At 40.3% G+C, this 16308-nt stretch overlaps 3 protein-coding genes across 8 annotated transcripts; 1 reads left to right on the top strand and 2 right to left on the bottom strand.

Moving 5' to 3' along the window:
* The first annotated feature begins 319 nt into the window (after positions 1-319).
* Positions 320-7341, top strand: LOC124480431 (YTH domain-containing family protein 1-like). 2 transcript variants are annotated; one of them, XM_047039743.1, is made up of 6 exons: positions 321-729; positions 1295-1316; positions 2150-2229; positions 2639-4288; positions 4470-4514; positions 4616-7340. In XM_047039743.1, exons 1-6 carry the CDS (start codon positions 703-705, stop codon positions 4640-4642), a joined length of 1851 nt encoding a protein of 616 aa, XP_046895699.1. In that variant the 5' UTR covers positions 321-702; the 3' UTR covers positions 4643-7340. The 2 variants fall into 2 exon arrangements, with proteins under 2 accessions (XP_046895700.1, XP_046895699.1); XM_047039744.1 differs by lacking the exon at positions 1295-1316 and having other exon boundaries at positions 320-729; positions 4616-7341.
* A 1851-nt stretch (positions 7342-9192) lies between these two features.
* LOC124480494 (solute carrier family 17 member 9-like) lies at positions 9193-13255 on the bottom strand. Of its 2 annotated transcripts, XM_047039856.1 has the most exons (13): positions 12985-13254; positions 12229-12426; positions 11648-11787; positions 11477-11576; positions 11247-11371; positions 10953-11052; positions 10745-10841; positions 10534-10621; positions 10402-10436; positions 9960-10075; positions 9761-9816; positions 9603-9632; positions 9193-9477 (listed from the first exon to the last, which is right to left on the bottom strand). In XM_047039856.1, exons 1-13 carry the CDS (start codon positions 13104-13106, stop codon positions 9308-9310), a joined length of 1377 nt encoding a protein of 458 aa, XP_046895812.1. In that variant the 5' UTR covers positions 13107-13254; the 3' UTR covers positions 9193-9307. The 2 variants fall into 2 exon arrangements, with proteins under 2 accessions (XP_046895812.1, XP_046895813.1); XM_047039857.1 differs by lacking the exons at positions 9603-9632; positions 9761-9816 and having other exon boundaries at positions 9344-9477; positions 12985-13255.
* Positions 13256-13418: 163 nt separating this feature from the next.
* LOC124480525 (glucose-induced degradation protein 8-B homolog) lies at positions 13419-16213 on the bottom strand. Of its 4 annotated transcripts, none has more exons than XM_047039926.1 (5): positions 16149-16213; positions 15540-15677; positions 15068-15264; positions 14757-14954; positions 13419-14560 (listed from the first exon to the last, which is right to left on the bottom strand). In XM_047039926.1, the coding sequence occupies exons 2-5, from the start codon at positions 15658-15660 to the stop codon at positions 14387-14389; spliced, it is 690 nt and encodes a 229-aa protein (XP_046895882.1). In that variant the 5' UTR covers positions 15661-15677; positions 16149-16213; the 3' UTR covers positions 13419-14386. The 4 variants fall into 4 exon arrangements, with proteins under 4 accessions (XP_046895882.1, XP_046895878.1, XP_046895879.1 ...); XM_047039922.1 differs by having other exon boundaries at positions 15771-16206; XM_047039923.1 differs by having other exon boundaries at positions 16025-16206.
* Between the last annotated feature and the right edge of the window lie 95 nt (positions 16214-16308).

Below are 16308 nucleotides of genomic sequence, written 5' to 3'. Positions count from 1 at the left end.
ACGGGAAAATGGCCCAAGCCTGCCTGCTACAAAACAGATACAAATATTCAAGGCCTGAATCTTTGGTTGTGAACTGCATGCTTTATTATAGGCTAGGCTTGGCATACTGTCCATAACATGCTGTCCTAATCCAAAGAGCCTAATACTAATAGCCTACTTTATAACTGTTGGTTTAGTAGTTACATAGTATATTTGGATTTGATGAGGCGTCTAATACACGAAGAGGTTATAGATCAACGTAATCTGATGGTGCCCTTGAACTTCTATTCAACTTGCCTTTAGTTTTTTTTTTTTTTTTACGTGAAGACAAGACTGGGTTTGCGCCGGAGCCCGGATGGAACAGCTAGCTAACTCCAGGGATCTCTTTGGGCTAAAAAGGACAAGCAGAAGAAACGACTGTGGAAAGCCACTAGCTAGCTAGCTACATGATCCAAAAAGTACATTTGGTGGACATTTTCGGATATACGTGTTCTGGACATTGAATCCGAGCCAACCGGACGGCGACTTGAACTGTGGAAGTGTGGCTTGGATTGGAATACGTAGCTAGCCACAGACAGTGGAAAAACACTTGGCTTGCATTGGTAGCTAGACTAGCACAGCCCCGGATAACTGAACAGTGAGCTAGCTAGCTAAAGAAACACGGTTTTCGATCCAGTGACCTGCCAAGGCTCCGCGAGACTCCTAAGAATTGCTTGATGAATTATGTCTGCCACGAGCATTGACCCTCAGGTATTCAGGAGTACACATTTTGCTTAGGACTGGCACCAGCCAACTACCTAGCTCTCTAGCTAATCTATTAACTAACCCGACTAGCCAGCTAGCGAGTAAGCAACACTAACCAAGTCATGCAAGCTGGACGTTCTTGCAACAGACTTGCATACTAGCTATTTTTTTGTTCCATGTGGTTTGTTATAGGCCAGGAAAGCAATCTAGCAATGCCAGCTATTTAACTTATAGCTATATATACTGTAAGCTATATTGTGATATCTATATATAATAATGAATAACTAGACGTGTAGCTAGATGTCTAACTAGTAAGTTGACAGTTAGCTAGCTAGCTAGCTACAGTATCTATATCCATCGCCAGTAAACGATATAACTGTTACTAAGCTAGATTGGCTGCCTACGCCATTGTAACATGAACTCCTTGCTTGCAATCTTAACATGTACTGTCAGTTTGCTAGCTATCTTCTAGTGAGGGGTTGGTAATACAATCGAGCTAATAGGACGGTTAGTTCTGGTAAAACTGAATATTCTTTTTATTTTCTTTGTCCTTGATTCCCCTGGAATTCAGAGATCAAAAGGAGCATCTAAAGGTGAGTCTGTACATGGAGATCATTAGTTGTAGCCACAAGTGAATTATTGTAGCTACACCTCATGTTACAAACTAGCTAGCTATATTATTCCAGTGTAGCTACTAACTAGCAATCACATGAGACAGCTACCCAGTGTTCCCCTAAATTAGCTAATTTACTAATAGCTGGTTAACATTAAGATATCAGGATTGTAGTCTTCCCCTGGTTGTAACGCTCCATATATACCTTGTATGTTCTGTCAGTTGCTGTTTCACTGACTATTTGATTTGCAAATGAGTTAGAATCAATTGATGTGCAAGCACACTTCATTTGCACAAATGTTAATTTCCTTGGATAAAAGCTTATTGATTGAGTGTGTGCTGATCATCTGTACTTTGAGTCAAGGCTACAGAGTCACCCTCTGGTTATTCACTGTCATTTGTCCATGACGTTAATTGGTGTTGATGATGTTGTGACTAGCCTCTAACTGTGTGTCAGACAGTTTGGGAGGCATTTGGTTGCCAGAATATCCAACCAGGAACACATTGACACAAGCATTGACTCACACAGAATCTGCTGATGGTGGGCAGGTCACAGTCTGATTCACTTTCAGGTCAGGCCTGTCTGGCAGCAAGGGCCAGGTGGTTGTCAGTCTGTCATGTTATTATGATGCACACAGATTATTTGAAGGAGATGACACAAGTCTCCCATTCTCAACCACACATTGCATGGTATTACTGTCTTACCTCCCACTGAAGCACAGATCAGATGACCTGTAGCCCTTTAGTGAATGCTGTTTTTCATCCCCTGTTTATGCTCTGTCTTAACTAGCTCTTCTTTTTTTGTTGATTTAGTGCAAAATGGTTCGCTGCATCAGAAGGAAACTGTCCACGACAATGACTTTGAACCATACCTTACTAGCCAGTCAACTCAGGTAAGTTTGTGTGAACGTGTGAAGCACCAATATGGAATTTCAGGGCAAACAACAACAAAATATTTGTGGTATGACAAATAGGGTCAACGCCAACATGAAAAAGATGACTGATTAAGACAAGAATCTGCTGTACTATTAAAATGATAGTACTACCAAAATTGAATCACAATGTTATGTTATTTTTCCCTAAATAGTGTCCTATATCAATAAGGATCATACATTTATAAAAATATGTGTAAAATGTGGCTATATTGACTCAGTGCCATCTTTTGACTGCAGTAGTCATTTGTCTATTTACATTGTTTGTGAGGATCGATCAGCTTAACTTCGTCCTAGTCTTCTGTCAAAAGTTAATAAATAATATTGCCTTTGGACAAAAAAAAAAAATGGCTACGATTTCCTGTTTCAGAACAACAGCTACCAGTCCATGACAGATCCCTATCTGTCCAGCTACTACGCTCCCTCCATTGGATTTCCTTACCCCCTCAGCGAGGCCCCCTGGTCCACCGGCGGAGACCCTCCAATCCCCTACCTCACCCCTTACGGACCCTTGAGCAATGGAGACCACCACTTCATGCCTGACACTGTGTTTGGTCAACCGGGGGGGCTCGGCAACAGCATCTACCCCCACAGATTTAACTTTTTTCCAGAGAACCCAACCTTTTCTACCTGGGGCACCAGTGGCTCCCAGGGCCAGCAGACTCAGAGCTCAGCCTATGGGGGCAGCTATAGCTACCCTCCTAGTTCCCTAGGGGGCACCCTGGTACCTGATGGCCAGACTGGCTTCCACAGTGAAACCCTCAACAAGGCTCCTGGCATGAACAGCCTGAACCAGGGCATGGTGGGCCTGAAGATAGGTGGAGACGTCACCGGACAGGGTTCAGGGGTCAAGGCTGTAGGCTCTGTGATAGGTGGACCGGCAGTGACGGCAGCAGGGAATGGGGGCTCGCCCATGGGTATGCCCCCACCTAAGCCCACCTCCTGGGCTGCTATCGCTAGCAAGCCGGCCAAGCCCCAGCAGCTGAAAGCCAAGGTGAAGCCAGGTATGCTCATTCCTGGGGGAGCTCTGCCACCACCACCCATTAAACACAACATGGACATTGGCACCTGGGACAACAAGGGACCTGTCGCGAAGGTGGCCACAGCCCCTTTACAGCAGCAGCAGACCCTCTTGCCCCATGCTCATGCCATGCAGCCCCCCATGCAGCAGACCCCCATGCAGCCCCTTCCTCCCCAGTCCCTGGTGCAGCAGGAAATGCAGCCTATGACCTTACAGCACCAGCCTCCCCACCACCAGCACCACCCACCCCCTCCCCAGCCCTACCAGAACCACAGCCAGCCCCCACCCCCCCAAGCCCGCTGGGTTGCCCCACGTAACCGTAACCTTGGTTACGGTCAAGGAGTGCCCAGTATGGACAGTAGTGGAGTGATTGGCATGGTGGGTAGTGGGAATGGTGGCCCTCCAGGGCCAGCAGGGCTTGGGCCTGGCGGGGAGTCTCACCCTGTGCTGGAGAAGCTGCGTGCTGCACACAGCTACAACCCCAAGGAGTTTGAGTGGAACCTGAAAAATGGCCGTGTGTTTATCATCAAAAGTTACTCTGAAGATGACATCCACCGCTCCATCAAGTACTCCATTTGGTGCAGCACAGAGCACGGCAACAAGCGCCTGGATGGAGCCTTCCGGACCATGAACGGAAAAGGCCCTGTCTACCTGCTGTACAGCGTCAACGGCAGCGGGCACTTCTGTGGCGTGGCAGAGATGCGCTCGCCCGTGGACTACGGCACCAGTGCTGGCGTTTGGGCACAGGACAAGTGGAAGGGCAAGTTTGATGTGGACTGGCTGTTTGTCAAGGATGTTCCCAATAGCCAGCTTCGCCACATCCGCTTGGAGAACAACGACAACAAGCCAGTGACCAACTCGCGTGACACTCAGGAGGTCCCTCTGGAGAAGGCCAAGCAGGTGCTGAAGATCATCACAAGCTACAAACACACCACCTCCATCTTTGATGACTTCACTCATTATGAAAAGAGGCAAGAAGAGGAGGAGGTGGTGAGAAAGGTAATGATCCGTGGCTCCTTTAAAGATTTTTGAGGAAAATTATAATTATTTTTCCATTTATACGCATGGCATAATTAAGCTTTAGGTCAATCATTACTTTTTTGCGTTCCAATATGGTCTATGGGGGATTTCTTGTCTTGAATGTGACCATGATTTTCTTGTGGCACTCTTTCTCCAACAGACTTATGAGCCAGCCCCAATACAGAGCCGGTCTCGTCTTGATCAAGTAATTAACTTCAATTGTGCCTAAAATCAACAATGCAACTTATCTGAGAGGGGGGGGTTGGATTGTCGATAACTTATGCGCCTTTCTTCCCTTCTACCTAGGATCGCCAGAATCGGAGTAAACAATAGAAAACTGCTCTACAGCTTGGTCAACGGTTGTTCTGGAATAGACATGCTGAAATGCAAAATTGATAGAGGACAGGACACAAATTGGAAACTAATATTGTTTTTCTATTTAATTTTGATGACAAAGGCCCACTTTAAACTTCGAACCACCTTGCTCCTGGTTCCAGGCATCAAAACTCTGTGTGCGATATCGTCATCTCCACCAGTCAAATATTTTCAATTGTTTTATTTGTTTTCTTCTGGTTTTAGGTTTTTAGCTTGTCAGGTCCTCATTTGCTACCCCCACCCTAACACTCTTATGATTAACAATGTCTGTGTACACCTTTTTTGAGAATCTCTTTAAAACATGCTGCTGATATTCAGTGACTGTTCAACTTGTGGTGGTGTGTGTTGGAGACATGTTAAGTGCTTGTATTGGTTATTCTGAATTCAGAGGAGAGAACAACACATTACTGAACCTTGACAAACGTCTGATAACTGTATGTGGCCAGTTTTGTTTTGCATTATCAAGAGAGACTTATACTATACCATTTTTGTCCATGTGAGGGTGATCTTGTGACTTGGAAGAGTTGATTGTGCTAAACGTTTCTGCAAATAACTAGAATGGATAATGTGGTTGTGTCATTACAAATACATTGGGGGAGGGGTGGGACATTTTACATTTTGAAAAATGTGTTATTGTTCACTGTTGTGTCAACGCAAATATGGTAAATAGACATTTGGTTTTCAGAGTGGAGCCTTACCTTTTCTTTCTAGCGACGGTGTCAATGAACCTCAAATTTGTTGTACTGTATCTAAAGGGTGACATAGCAAGATTCAGGGAAATTATGTTGTCTGGAGAATGTGCACTCACACAGGAGGTCCCTCTTGTTGAAGTACTAAACAAATTGTTTTGTGTTCAGATTCAAGACAGATAATAGGATAACTTTTAAGTGTCTGTTTTTCTTGTTAATTTTGATCATACAGTAGTTTTGTTCCTCTGGTCCCCACCATTCCAACAGGGTCTCCATTTAAGTCATTAGGGGACAATGTAGCATGTACTGCTTTTAAAATCAAGCCAGGCCTGTCACCATTTCTGTTGCTTGTCCTTAACAGGATTAAAATGTTGATATTTTGTCGATATAACCGTTCCACTTCATCCACAGAGACGTTAAGCTTTAATGTATTGGCAATGCTAACTGAGAACGCCTCAAATTTTAACCTCAAGATTAATGTTAATGATTTATTGTCAATTGTATGAAAACCCAGAGTGCTCTATATGGTATCTGCGTGTGACTTCATTTTGGACCTGCTTGTACTGTGTGTGTGTCTGTATGCGAGTGAGAAAGACAAGAGGGTGTGTGATTACTAAGGAAACCAGATTTATAAAGGTTATCAGAAATTAAATGATTCATGAGAATATATGAAAACTAAAGTTAGTCACCCCTGAATTAAATATGCATTGTATCAAAGGTCACTATCACATTCTTAGATTTGATCATGGTCATTATTAAAGGTATACTATCTGTTATTTGTGTTTTCTACTTATTTGCTTTGAATCATTGTGACTGGCAGCTAGATACCATGATTGCGCCGAGCCTATTTAATCTAATGTGGGTGTTTCTATAATGTGCATCAATGTCCTTACATATTTTCATTATGGACTTTTTCATTACAAATGTGAAAAGTCTGAACACTTGGGAAATATATCATATGTGCAATGTACCATTAAGAACACAATTTTACTATTGGGACTAACATGTAATTTAGGCAGTGAACCAAGAACATTTTTACAAGGACAAAACCAAGGAAAGTCTAAATTCCGGGCAACCTCATTCCAAGTACTACAGAGGAAATATCAAATACATTTTCATACATTGTTTTATTAATTATCTGGGGCGTAAGGGTCCCCACAATTATTTTACACATGCGATTGGGAAAGTGTCACTCGTAAAACAATGCGTATTCCAAAACCATTGTCCGGTTTGACGTCGTTAGGGGATTTCTCTCTTGGCATTCACCGCGTGCCTTAATTGTACAACTTAAATCAAGGTCCGCTGTGAACACGAAGAGTGCCAATCCCGAACCCATATTTACCTCCCATACCCTACTCACCTCGGACGTTAACATTGCCAATACCAATAAATTAGCCGATTGAATTGATTACTTTTTCATATTTAACCTTTGACCCAACAATTAGATGTCATGACTGTTAATGGCTCTTTCAAAAAGAAACACTTCCTACTATAGGATCTAAAATACCAACGTTACGACTGGTCTGAGAAATTCATCCATTAAGGTTTAAGCGGACAGGCATACCGATGCACATTCACAAGAGCCGGGCTCGTTCATCCACAAATCTAGCGATCATGCAAGGAGCTGGATGTTCACATTAGATGACTCCCACACACGACTTTTATTGTGTAGCAAACTAAAGATGTCCGATGCATCCCAAAACGAAAGCATTTAGATTTAGCCTACCCAACGGCTGCTAACCTTACACTACGGTCGACACTCACAGCTGATAGAGGTAAATAGTATATTAAGAATATATTGAAGTTTAGAAAACAGACTAATGTGGTCCATAAAATATATAGGCCAAATAAGGCAGTTTGGTCCAATCATGCAACATCCAGTACCGTAATTTCCAGTTTTGAGCTCCCGGTAGCAAACAAACGAAGGGGGGTTCACATGTTGTACGTCAATTGTATTTGTAATATGAAGTAGCATAGTCCTGTTGTCATGTATTTAAATAAATCTGTAATGATAAACTGAATGATTGGCGTCCGTCGTCTTCATCCTCTGAACGAAATGATGCCGCTGACGTCACGAACAGGGTCAAACTGGATCTGGGTCTTTAGCATCGAAAATGTCCTTGAATGATGGGACGAATTTGCATTTAGGGCTATGACATTATCGGATTACAGCCTAACAAAATAATGTTGGTGTCACTCTAGACATTCCCAGTAAAATGCGTAAGGTTTTCGTGATATTTTATCTGGAACTCACTGGTCATAAAACCGATAGATTACATCTGAAGATCACTCAGGAGAAAAATATTGCATTAGGCCTATGCATAGAAAATGTTTTCGAAAAAAAGTTTGGAAACTTTTTCCTTCTAAACTTTTTTTCACATCTGGACCTGACAGCTGTCGTCAGAATATGTGACCTCCCTATTACATGGCTGAAAATGGCTGACACACCAACCAGGTGTGTCTCAGGTGACTTATCTGTCCTTGCCATGTATAAGCTGAAGAAGATCACCTGTCTGGTTAGGATCTGAACCTGAAAACAAGAGGTCAAATTTTTTGATAACTGTAGTCAGAATATGAGAGAGTTAGCAGGTGGTGAATTGCATTTACATCAAATTGAAAACAAGGCCTCCCCCCCTGTCATTTCCGATCTGTATATCCTAGTATCAAATTATTCTTACTGTATATTAAGGGGACTACTATGAGTAACAACAGTAGGTTTCAGGCATCTGGCAATTTACTAGTCAAAGTTAGCAAGGGGTGCATTTCCTGGCAAGGCCAAACACAGCCCTGCCCTGAATTGCATTTCCAGCCCTGCCCTGAAATGCACCCCCATGTAATTTCTGTTCTGTATGTGTAATCTGAAAGAAAGTTTTGAAAAAACAGTTTCAAAAGGTTTAAAACTATACTGCCACGTCATTTTAGAGTATATCCTCCATCCACACAAGTACAAAACTAGACTCAGCGTTTAGGCTATTCATTTAATTTATCTCAAGGTGTTCTTTCAGGCAATTTTCACAGATTTCTTTCTTTGGATTTGTATCTTCATATGAAATTATATTTAGGCTTAAGACCACTTTGTCTGTAGGTCTACAACCTCTGTTTGGACAATAAACACCTTAGCCTATAGCCACTAGAATATGCAAGCTATACACATGCAAAAATCCTTTGCTTTGATGAGTGAACAGTTTGCAGATATCTTGTAAATGCTTTACAAACCACTTTTGGAGTTTTTGTATTTTTTATGCATGAAAACAATATAATAACTTGCTTCATCACCTGTTTTGAGACGTTAACCTGTATGAAGATGTTTGCAATGGTGTGAAATAGAATATGGCATACTGGAGATGTCTTAACCAACGGTTTATCATTTAACCTATGTGCATATGACCAATATCAGCACAAAAGCAACAGAATGCCATAGCACTTCATTTAAAACATTCCTCCAACTATTTCAATTGGTACCAGTACCATTGAAAGGTGAGTTGTTCATAACTTTATAAAGGGATTTTTCTATTTCCCAAAAAAGACACAGGCTGTCGGCTTAAAATGCACTAAATAAATCCACATTGTCATTTAAGACATCATAATGTCTTTCCCTGCACATCGGAGCCATGTTGTGTTGCTACAGTAAAGTGTGGTCTGTTATACAGCATGTGCTCTGGGTTCTGTCCTCATGTTTGTGTTTTTCTCATGCTGCTGAGTCAACAGTATGTTGGTGTTGTACTCGCCTAATGTTTGTTTACTGTCGCCTGTGTCATTTGTGTGTTTTGTTCTGTCCTCCATCTTAATTTAATCACTTTCTCTGTTTCTTTGAAGCTGTTATTGTGAATAGGAACATGTTTATTTAAACCCTAGTAAAAAAAACACAAACCAAAATGACATAGTCATCACATAGCAATCACAATACATAGTTGGTAAATACACTTTTAGTAGGTCAGATATGTGTGATCCTTCTAGTTTCTTCCAAGTCCACACGCTGGGCATCTCCAAACATCAGGAAAACTGCTATGCCCACAACATTCACCAGTGTGATGATTGAGAACACTGGCACCCAGGATGTGGTGACCTCAATCAAGTAGCCAGATAAATAGACCAGAATCAGTCCTGTACAACACAGACACTTTTTTTTGTAAAGCCATTTACGAAAATACTTTGCACTATAACTCCAGAATGTCCCTAGAGTTAAAGGCACATTTGCAAATGAATTTAAATAGACATTTGACACCTACCTGTGAATGCCCCACACATATTCATAAATCCTGTGACAAAAGAAAGAAAGATTTGCTTCGTTCACAACAAACATAAATAAAACAGCAAAGTGGTATATTTAGGCCTACATAAGATACACAGTAGCTCAACTCATTGTTAACCAGAATTGCAAACTGACCAAATAGAGCTCCAGCACATGATGGGGCAAGGTCTTGAACATTCACTACTACTCCACTGAGCCAAGAAAACAGACAAAGAGTTACTGTAGTGCAGTTCTTGTATAGCCTACATATGAAGATGGTAGATATGACACTCATTTGTTTTTGTAGGGAAATAGGAAACAAGACAATTCAGACAAAACAAATGTACACACGCACCTGCTGTTAAAAGTTGCCAAGCCCATAGTAACAGAAATAAGGGTGACAGCAGAGGGACATTTGACTGGTATGCAGAGGAACAGGATGAACACACTGGACACACCCATGGAAAGGAACTGAACATGATGGCAAATTAACAAAACAAGCCATTTCTAAATGTGGGTTAATGGTATTGGATTTGTGTTCTCAAATTTATTAGAATGATGCTGAACACATCAATGAACAGACAACATACTTGTGAGAGATTTTAAATGCATAGTCAAGAATTCATTAGTGCCTGTGAGGTTTTTACAAAACCTAGTATAGTAATACGTATCAATGACTCATTGTAGTATTGTGTTAATCTAAAAGTATGTAAATTCAGATGATAAATATGCCATACAAAAAACTTTGGGAAAATAGTTGTATGCTGTTATATGAAGTATTTCATAAATAACCTTACCTGCATCATTTTCCTAACAGCTGCTGTGCCATATCCTAGATACAGACATTTTATTGTAAGTGTCCAATAAGTCAGGGAAAGGCCCATCAAGAAAGAACAACATGTTTGACTTATATAAAGTGGATACCATACCTTGCATTATAAGACAATCTGAAAGCCAGCCTCCAAATTGTGCTGATGGAATGGCAACAAACCATGGAATGACATTATACACCCATCCCTGGAACATCATGTCATGTAGAAGAAGTGACAGGAGAATGAAATCCAATGGTGAGGAAATTACACACTAAGATTTTCAGTTATCTTAGCTTGTCATATAAAATGTGTTAAATTATTTTAATACCTTGGCGTGAGGAAACGTATCTTTGAAGTAGGTTGGTAACCATGATATAAGTGTGTAAGAAGCACTGCAGTAACACATATGAGTGGTAACCATGGCACTGAGAAGGTATGACAAAATAGAAAGAACAGTGTCCACATTTCACAGTACTATAGGACAGATATGGGTGTATGCGTCTTGTAAAACATAGATCATTAAATATAAACTGTACCACACAGATGGCTGTTTGAGCAGTCTTAGCCACCGTAGGTTTGAGAAACTCGAACTGGAAGTAGCATGATTCGACAGTCTCAGCACTGAAATAACCTCTCCTGCACCACAGGAAGCTTGTACAGTTAATTTTTAAACATTTTACAGTTTAGAATCCTCAAGATCCTCATTCATGTGTGTCATCTTTGATGTAGTCAATTAATTTGATAGAATCAAACTTACAACAAATATATTTATCATGCATGTCACGAATATAATGAAATTAAGAGATTATTTAGTTAATGCCTGACTATACCTTTAAGTAAATACCTCCACACAACTAAAGACCACAGTCCAGCTAGTAAACCAGTGCCATAGAAAACACTTTCCCAGCCATAGTGTTCCAACATCAGGGATCCCAGGCTTCCAACCATCATTGTTCTACATATACAAGGAGGTTGACAATGTTTAGACCACTCATACAATCATGATAAATAATTTGTGTGTGTGTGTGTATATTTGGTGTTTTCTCAATTTTAAACTCACCCTAGATAAGAACCACTTCCCATTGTACTCATCAGAAAGCCTTTCTTCCCTTCAACTACGCGTTGAGAGCAAAGGCTGGCCAAAGATGGGTAGTGTACGCCTAGAGTAGAACAAATGTTACTTAAGTAAACAATCACATGGTGTCCTCTTCTCCACTTAATCAACTCTCACCCTGTGATAACCCCATAAGGAACCTGGCTATCATCATGGAAGCAAGGGGGTTCCAGTCAAATTTGGCCAAAAAGGGGGTGACGGCTGTGATGATAGCCCAGACAGTTGTGGAGAGCAGCAGGACACTCTCTCCTCCAATTCTGGTGAAGGAAACAACTGCCATAAACCCAACAATGAAAGACAAGACATTCTCAACAACCATCAGCATAAATATTATCAGACAATATTTTTACATTTACATTTTAGTTTTATTCAAGTAGATAAAAAAGAAAAAAAGATTTCAACTTATTATTTAGAGTGAGAATTATCATCCAAGTCTTATATATGTATACAGTGTATATATATATATATATATATATATATATATAACTTTATTTTGCAGACTCAAGGTCCAGATAGAAATAACATATTACAAGAGGGGTACACACAAACACAGATAGATGCTTGTTCCAGTGTTTCAAGAGTTGGGAGGTATATCTGGTATTACTACTTCTAGGCAGTATGGACTTTGAGGATACTAGCTGTAATATATTAAGATAAAATTACAAGTGCAATGGAAGCCTCCCAGGATGTTAACACACCTGTCACTGGCATGTCCTCCCAGAATCTGTGTGAAGCAATAACCCCAGAAGAAACTAGCCAACGCCATCCCTGAATCTGTCTTACTCCACTGAAACTGGGTTGCCATTGTAACAGCACAGATAGGCAGTGTCATCCTAGAGCAGTACAGGAGAGATGTACTCAAGAAGAGCATCACCGTCCATGTTTTTACCAATGGCCTGCAAGCAGATCATAATACAGAGTTATGCAGAAGCATGTATTAAACTAAACAACATTTCTGGGTCCAAAATTGCTGTTTGGTTGAAGATTCAGAGCTCAGTTTATCAATTTGCATTTCTGGGCCATGATGTTACTTTTCTGTCAAAGAGAACAATTTGAATTATTTTTTGAAAAACGTTTTTTTTTTACTGTCAGACTTTTGAATCATATTGAATACATTTTATTATTGGCTAGCAATTCAGCGTTCAATTCAAGAGTTAAATAAAGCTCCACAATCTTTTTGCTTAATTATTCTCAGGGGTTAAAGCAAAAATATTAAACCGCATGCAAGTTCACAATTCTTCTTCTTCTCTTGTCCGCATGCCAGACATCCGGCACGGTGCCAGGAATTCTCTAAGCCCTGCATTCTATCCAGCTTTGTAAATCTTAATCATAATACCAGAAAACGTAAAAGGCAGTGTGTGCTTATATATAAAGATTGGTTGCTTTTTTTTTTTTTGAAGTGAGACAGTTTGCACATTATTTTTCAATTATCAATTTTTTTTTGACAATCTCACCTGGGCCATAACGTTTGGTGTTGTGTCTCCTTCCATGCATTAGATCCATTAGCTGTGGAGATGCAGTCATTCCCGTGAATTTTAAACTCAGGAGATTGATCTAGTACATTGTCCAATGCCATTGACCAAACGGTTGTACTATCATGCAACTTCTCCTATCTGTAAATGACCAAAACACAAGAACATTGCATGCTTTAACTTGATGAACCCCGACAAAAGTATCTTTCTGTAAACTAGACAGACAGGTAATGTATGTTTTTATCCAAGTGCGGAAATCTACAGTCAAAGAGTATTTGCTTGTGGTGGGAGATGAGGCATGCAGGGAATGCTGTTGTTGGTTATGTCTCCAGTCTCAACATGTAACTAGGCCCTTAGTCATTTTATTCACAGCAGAATGTAAATCAAAATTCCCAGTAATGCAACAATAAAACAAGTTGTCTCTAAAATGAGTTGTTTATTTAAATATTGCAAATAGGATCTTAAAAACTATCAATAATACGATGGGAGCTCTTTAGTATTTTGTGCATGCTCACATTGTCGGATAATACAATAAAAACTTGTATGAAAGGAAGGATGGATATTTAGCAGCGAGTTAAAAAACAACAATATTAAAACCCTCTGGCAACACAAGGCATAGGCACATACTAACCTTAAGCCATTCAAAACATAACAATGCATGCTTTGTTCAGCAAAAAATGTAAACTGCTCACTAATTTTGGAGGTGGCCATCTGTCCTTTCTCTGAATACAGAAAGAAATTAGCATTTAATGTGAAATGCCATCATTAGATAGTAAAACAGGCTTCACTTAAAAGGCTTCTCAAAACAGGGGGGACAATGAATCGGCCAACTAAAATAAAAATCCTTATTTATCTTTATATAATGATTAGTTAAATTGCAACAAACTTGTAACATGACAATTAATAGCTTATGATAGGGTGAGGAGTAATCTGCACTCTCAAAAAGCATTTTAGTGATGCAGGATTGTTCCCCTCTTCCTTTAAGAGGTATTATTTTCATGTAACACAGTCCACACTGTAAATGTAAATTATATCATAAACTAGAGGCTTAGAAATAAAATTAAAAACATTTAAATTCATCATGATGGGTGGGACAGTGATCCATGTGTATCCAAAACGGGCTTTACAGGCAACCAAATATAAACCAACTATGGACATTTGTGATGCCAAATGTCTATAAATGTGGATAATCTGTTAATTGTGTTTGCAGTTGTTACTTTTAAAATACAGCCATTTACAGTTAGCACAATGAATTAGGTCCTCTCATATATGCAACATCAAAAAAATTGTTCAGTTTTATATATAATATATGTTATAACAATATCATTCAGTCTCTGACTGTTTATAAATAGGAGATAGGGAAGTGTCCATGTCATTGCTGTTTTCACTTTGGATCCTCAATGGTGCCCTTACTAAGGTCAGTCATTTTGGGATATTTCACTTTCTTCTGGTCCAGCTCATTCTGAGCCCACAACAACAGCTTCAGAAGTTTGGCCAGTTTTGGCGTTGACTCTCGGTTCTCATAGTCCAGCACAGCCTGGTTCACCTCACTCCATACCTGGATGTTCACAAATAAGTCAAATTCAGGTCAATTTCAACACAGTATTGAATTGCCACCCACTACAACCAACATTAGAATAGGACAGCTGGGTTCAGAGCTCAACAGACTTTCTTTTCCATTTCACATTCAAAAATGTGTGAATGAATAACTTTTTCCACCCCTCCTTGTTCCTCATACACACAGGCACACACACCTTCTGTCGCTGCATTGTGTTGAGCAGGTCTCCAAAGGGTGACTCCTCTGGGTTGTCAAAAGCCAAAAGAGCCAATGTTCTCTCCATCTCTGTTAGGCACTCCCTGCTCTCTTCCCCCTGCTCAGCCAGCTGTGTCTGGGCAAACTCCAAAGCAGACTCTGTCTCCCGCAGCCTTATTAACTCTATCAAGTGCTGTTGCTGCATAGGGGAAGGGAGGAAATGCAATCAGGTCTGCAATCTGCTATACTGTGACTAAACAACTTTAGTACCCCAAGGTCAAGTTCAAGACATCTCATTACAGAAAGCAATACCTGCAGATGGAAATACAGGTATCGGTTGGTGTCAAGCAACTCTGGATGTAGGCTGTTGATGAGCGCAATGGCTTCCTGTATTTGTCCCTTCAGAATCATCTCCCTGATCTTTATTCTCTCATCCAGAGAATCCAGGTCCACACTGGGCTCTATCCCAGACTCCATGCGGAACTTCTCTGCTGCCTCCTTGAACCCCTCTAAACAAAAATATAGGAGAGCAACTTATTACTGGGAAAGTAATAAGAGTATGATTCAGACAAAATGGCAACTTTTATCTTCATAAAGTACAAGTCCACCATTCATATTCCATGGGCCACATTACATAAGTATTTGACTGAACTTTCTTCATATACTAATGAAACTATCTACTGTAATAATTGGCTACACTACTGGGTCAGGTTAGCTCCCTTTAGACTGTTCATTGAGGGTCCATAATCAGTCATAGCTCCCCATGTCAACTAGCATAACATACCTGTCACTAGGTAATTCATAATGAGTCGGTTCATGTCGGCCCTCTGTATGTGCACATTATTTAGTTTGTCCATCCACTCGTCTTTAGTGATGTCCTCGGGTTTTTCAGCGTAACTCATCATCGGGCTCCGAATATCTACTGTAGACACAATTAGACAGCAAACTTGGCATACCCAGTCAACTAATCTTTAAATTGTGTTTAACGCTAGCTAAGCAAGCTGACATTACTTACATTTACAAGTATCTGCCAACATAATACTATTTTAAAACCAATGATAAATAGTTGATGATCGCTACTCAATGTAAACTCGTTTTGACTATCTTGCTGGGAGCTGTCGTTTTTCCTGGATGCGACCATTTTGCTAGCACTACAGCTAGCACATAGTTACATACATAGCTAGCTAGCCTACTGTACAGTTCAAACGTTAACGTCAACTAGGCTAACAACTCGTTAGCTAGGCTTGTTGGTCGTTGTGCACCACCCACCGTTTAAATGTGTTATCCACGGATAGTTTTATGAGAAATAGCAACTGAATTAAATATAAATGAATGACTCTTAAATTGCAAATACAGTTTTGTTGCTAAATTAATCAGCTAGTTTGCTAGCTACCTTATCTGACTTTGACAACTGTCGTGTTGTGTTGTGTTGATGGTCGCCTTTTCTCGCGAGAAGTGATAGTACGGATTCAAAGAGTTGATTGGCTTGGTCCAAAGAAACGATGTCCTAGTTGCTAGGGAGCTGGTTCAATGGAATGAATGGATTTTCACAT

Source organism: Hypomesus transpacificus, chromosome 18, assembly GCF_021917145.1.
Source record: "Hypomesus transpacificus isolate Combined female chromosome 18, fHypTra1, whole genome shotgun sequence".
Classification (NCBI taxonomy): domain Eukaryota; kingdom Metazoa; phylum Chordata; class Actinopteri; order Osmeriformes; family Osmeridae; genus Hypomesus; species Hypomesus transpacificus.
The sequence above is the reverse complement of the archived record's forward strand: the minus strand, read 5'-3'. Positions and strand labels throughout refer to the sequence as shown.

Bases quoted from the DNA above. Each gene is read 5' to 3' on its own strand.
- LOC124480431 (XM_047039743.1), top strand. From the start codon at position 703: ATGTCTGCCACGAGCATTGACCCTCAG. The intron at 2,230-2,638 runs GTAAGTTTGTGT...TTCCTGTTTCAG, and splicing joins TTACTAGCCAGTCAACTCAG to AACAACAGCTACCAGTCCAT. The intron at 4,289-4,469 runs GTAATGATCCGT...TTTCTCCAACAG, and splicing joins AGGAGGAGGTGGTGAGAAAG to ACTTATGAGCCAGCCCCAAT.
- LOC124480494 (XM_047039856.1), bottom strand. From the start codon at position 13,106: ATGGCATTGGACAATGTACTAGATCAATCTCCTGAGTTTAAAATTCAC. The intron at 11,577-11,647 runs GTGAGAGTTGAT...GTTCTACTCTAG, and splicing joins CCTTATGGGGTTATCACAGG to GCGTACACTACCCATCTTTG. The intron at 11,053-11,246 runs GTATAGTCAGGC...CCTGTGGTGCAG, and splicing joins GTGGAGGTATTTACTTAAAG to GAGAGGTTATTTCAGTGCTG.
- LOC124480525 (XM_047039922.1), bottom strand. From the start codon at position 15,792: ATGTTGGCAGATACTTGTAAAT. The intron at 15,265-15,539 runs GTATGTTATGCT...ATTTTTGTTTAG, and splicing joins TATGAATTACCTAGTGACAG to AGGGGTTCAAGGAGGCAGCA. The intron at 14,955-15,067 runs GTATTGCTTTCT...TCCCCTATGCAG, and splicing joins ACCTGTATTTCCATCTGCAG to CAACAGCACTTGATAGAGTT.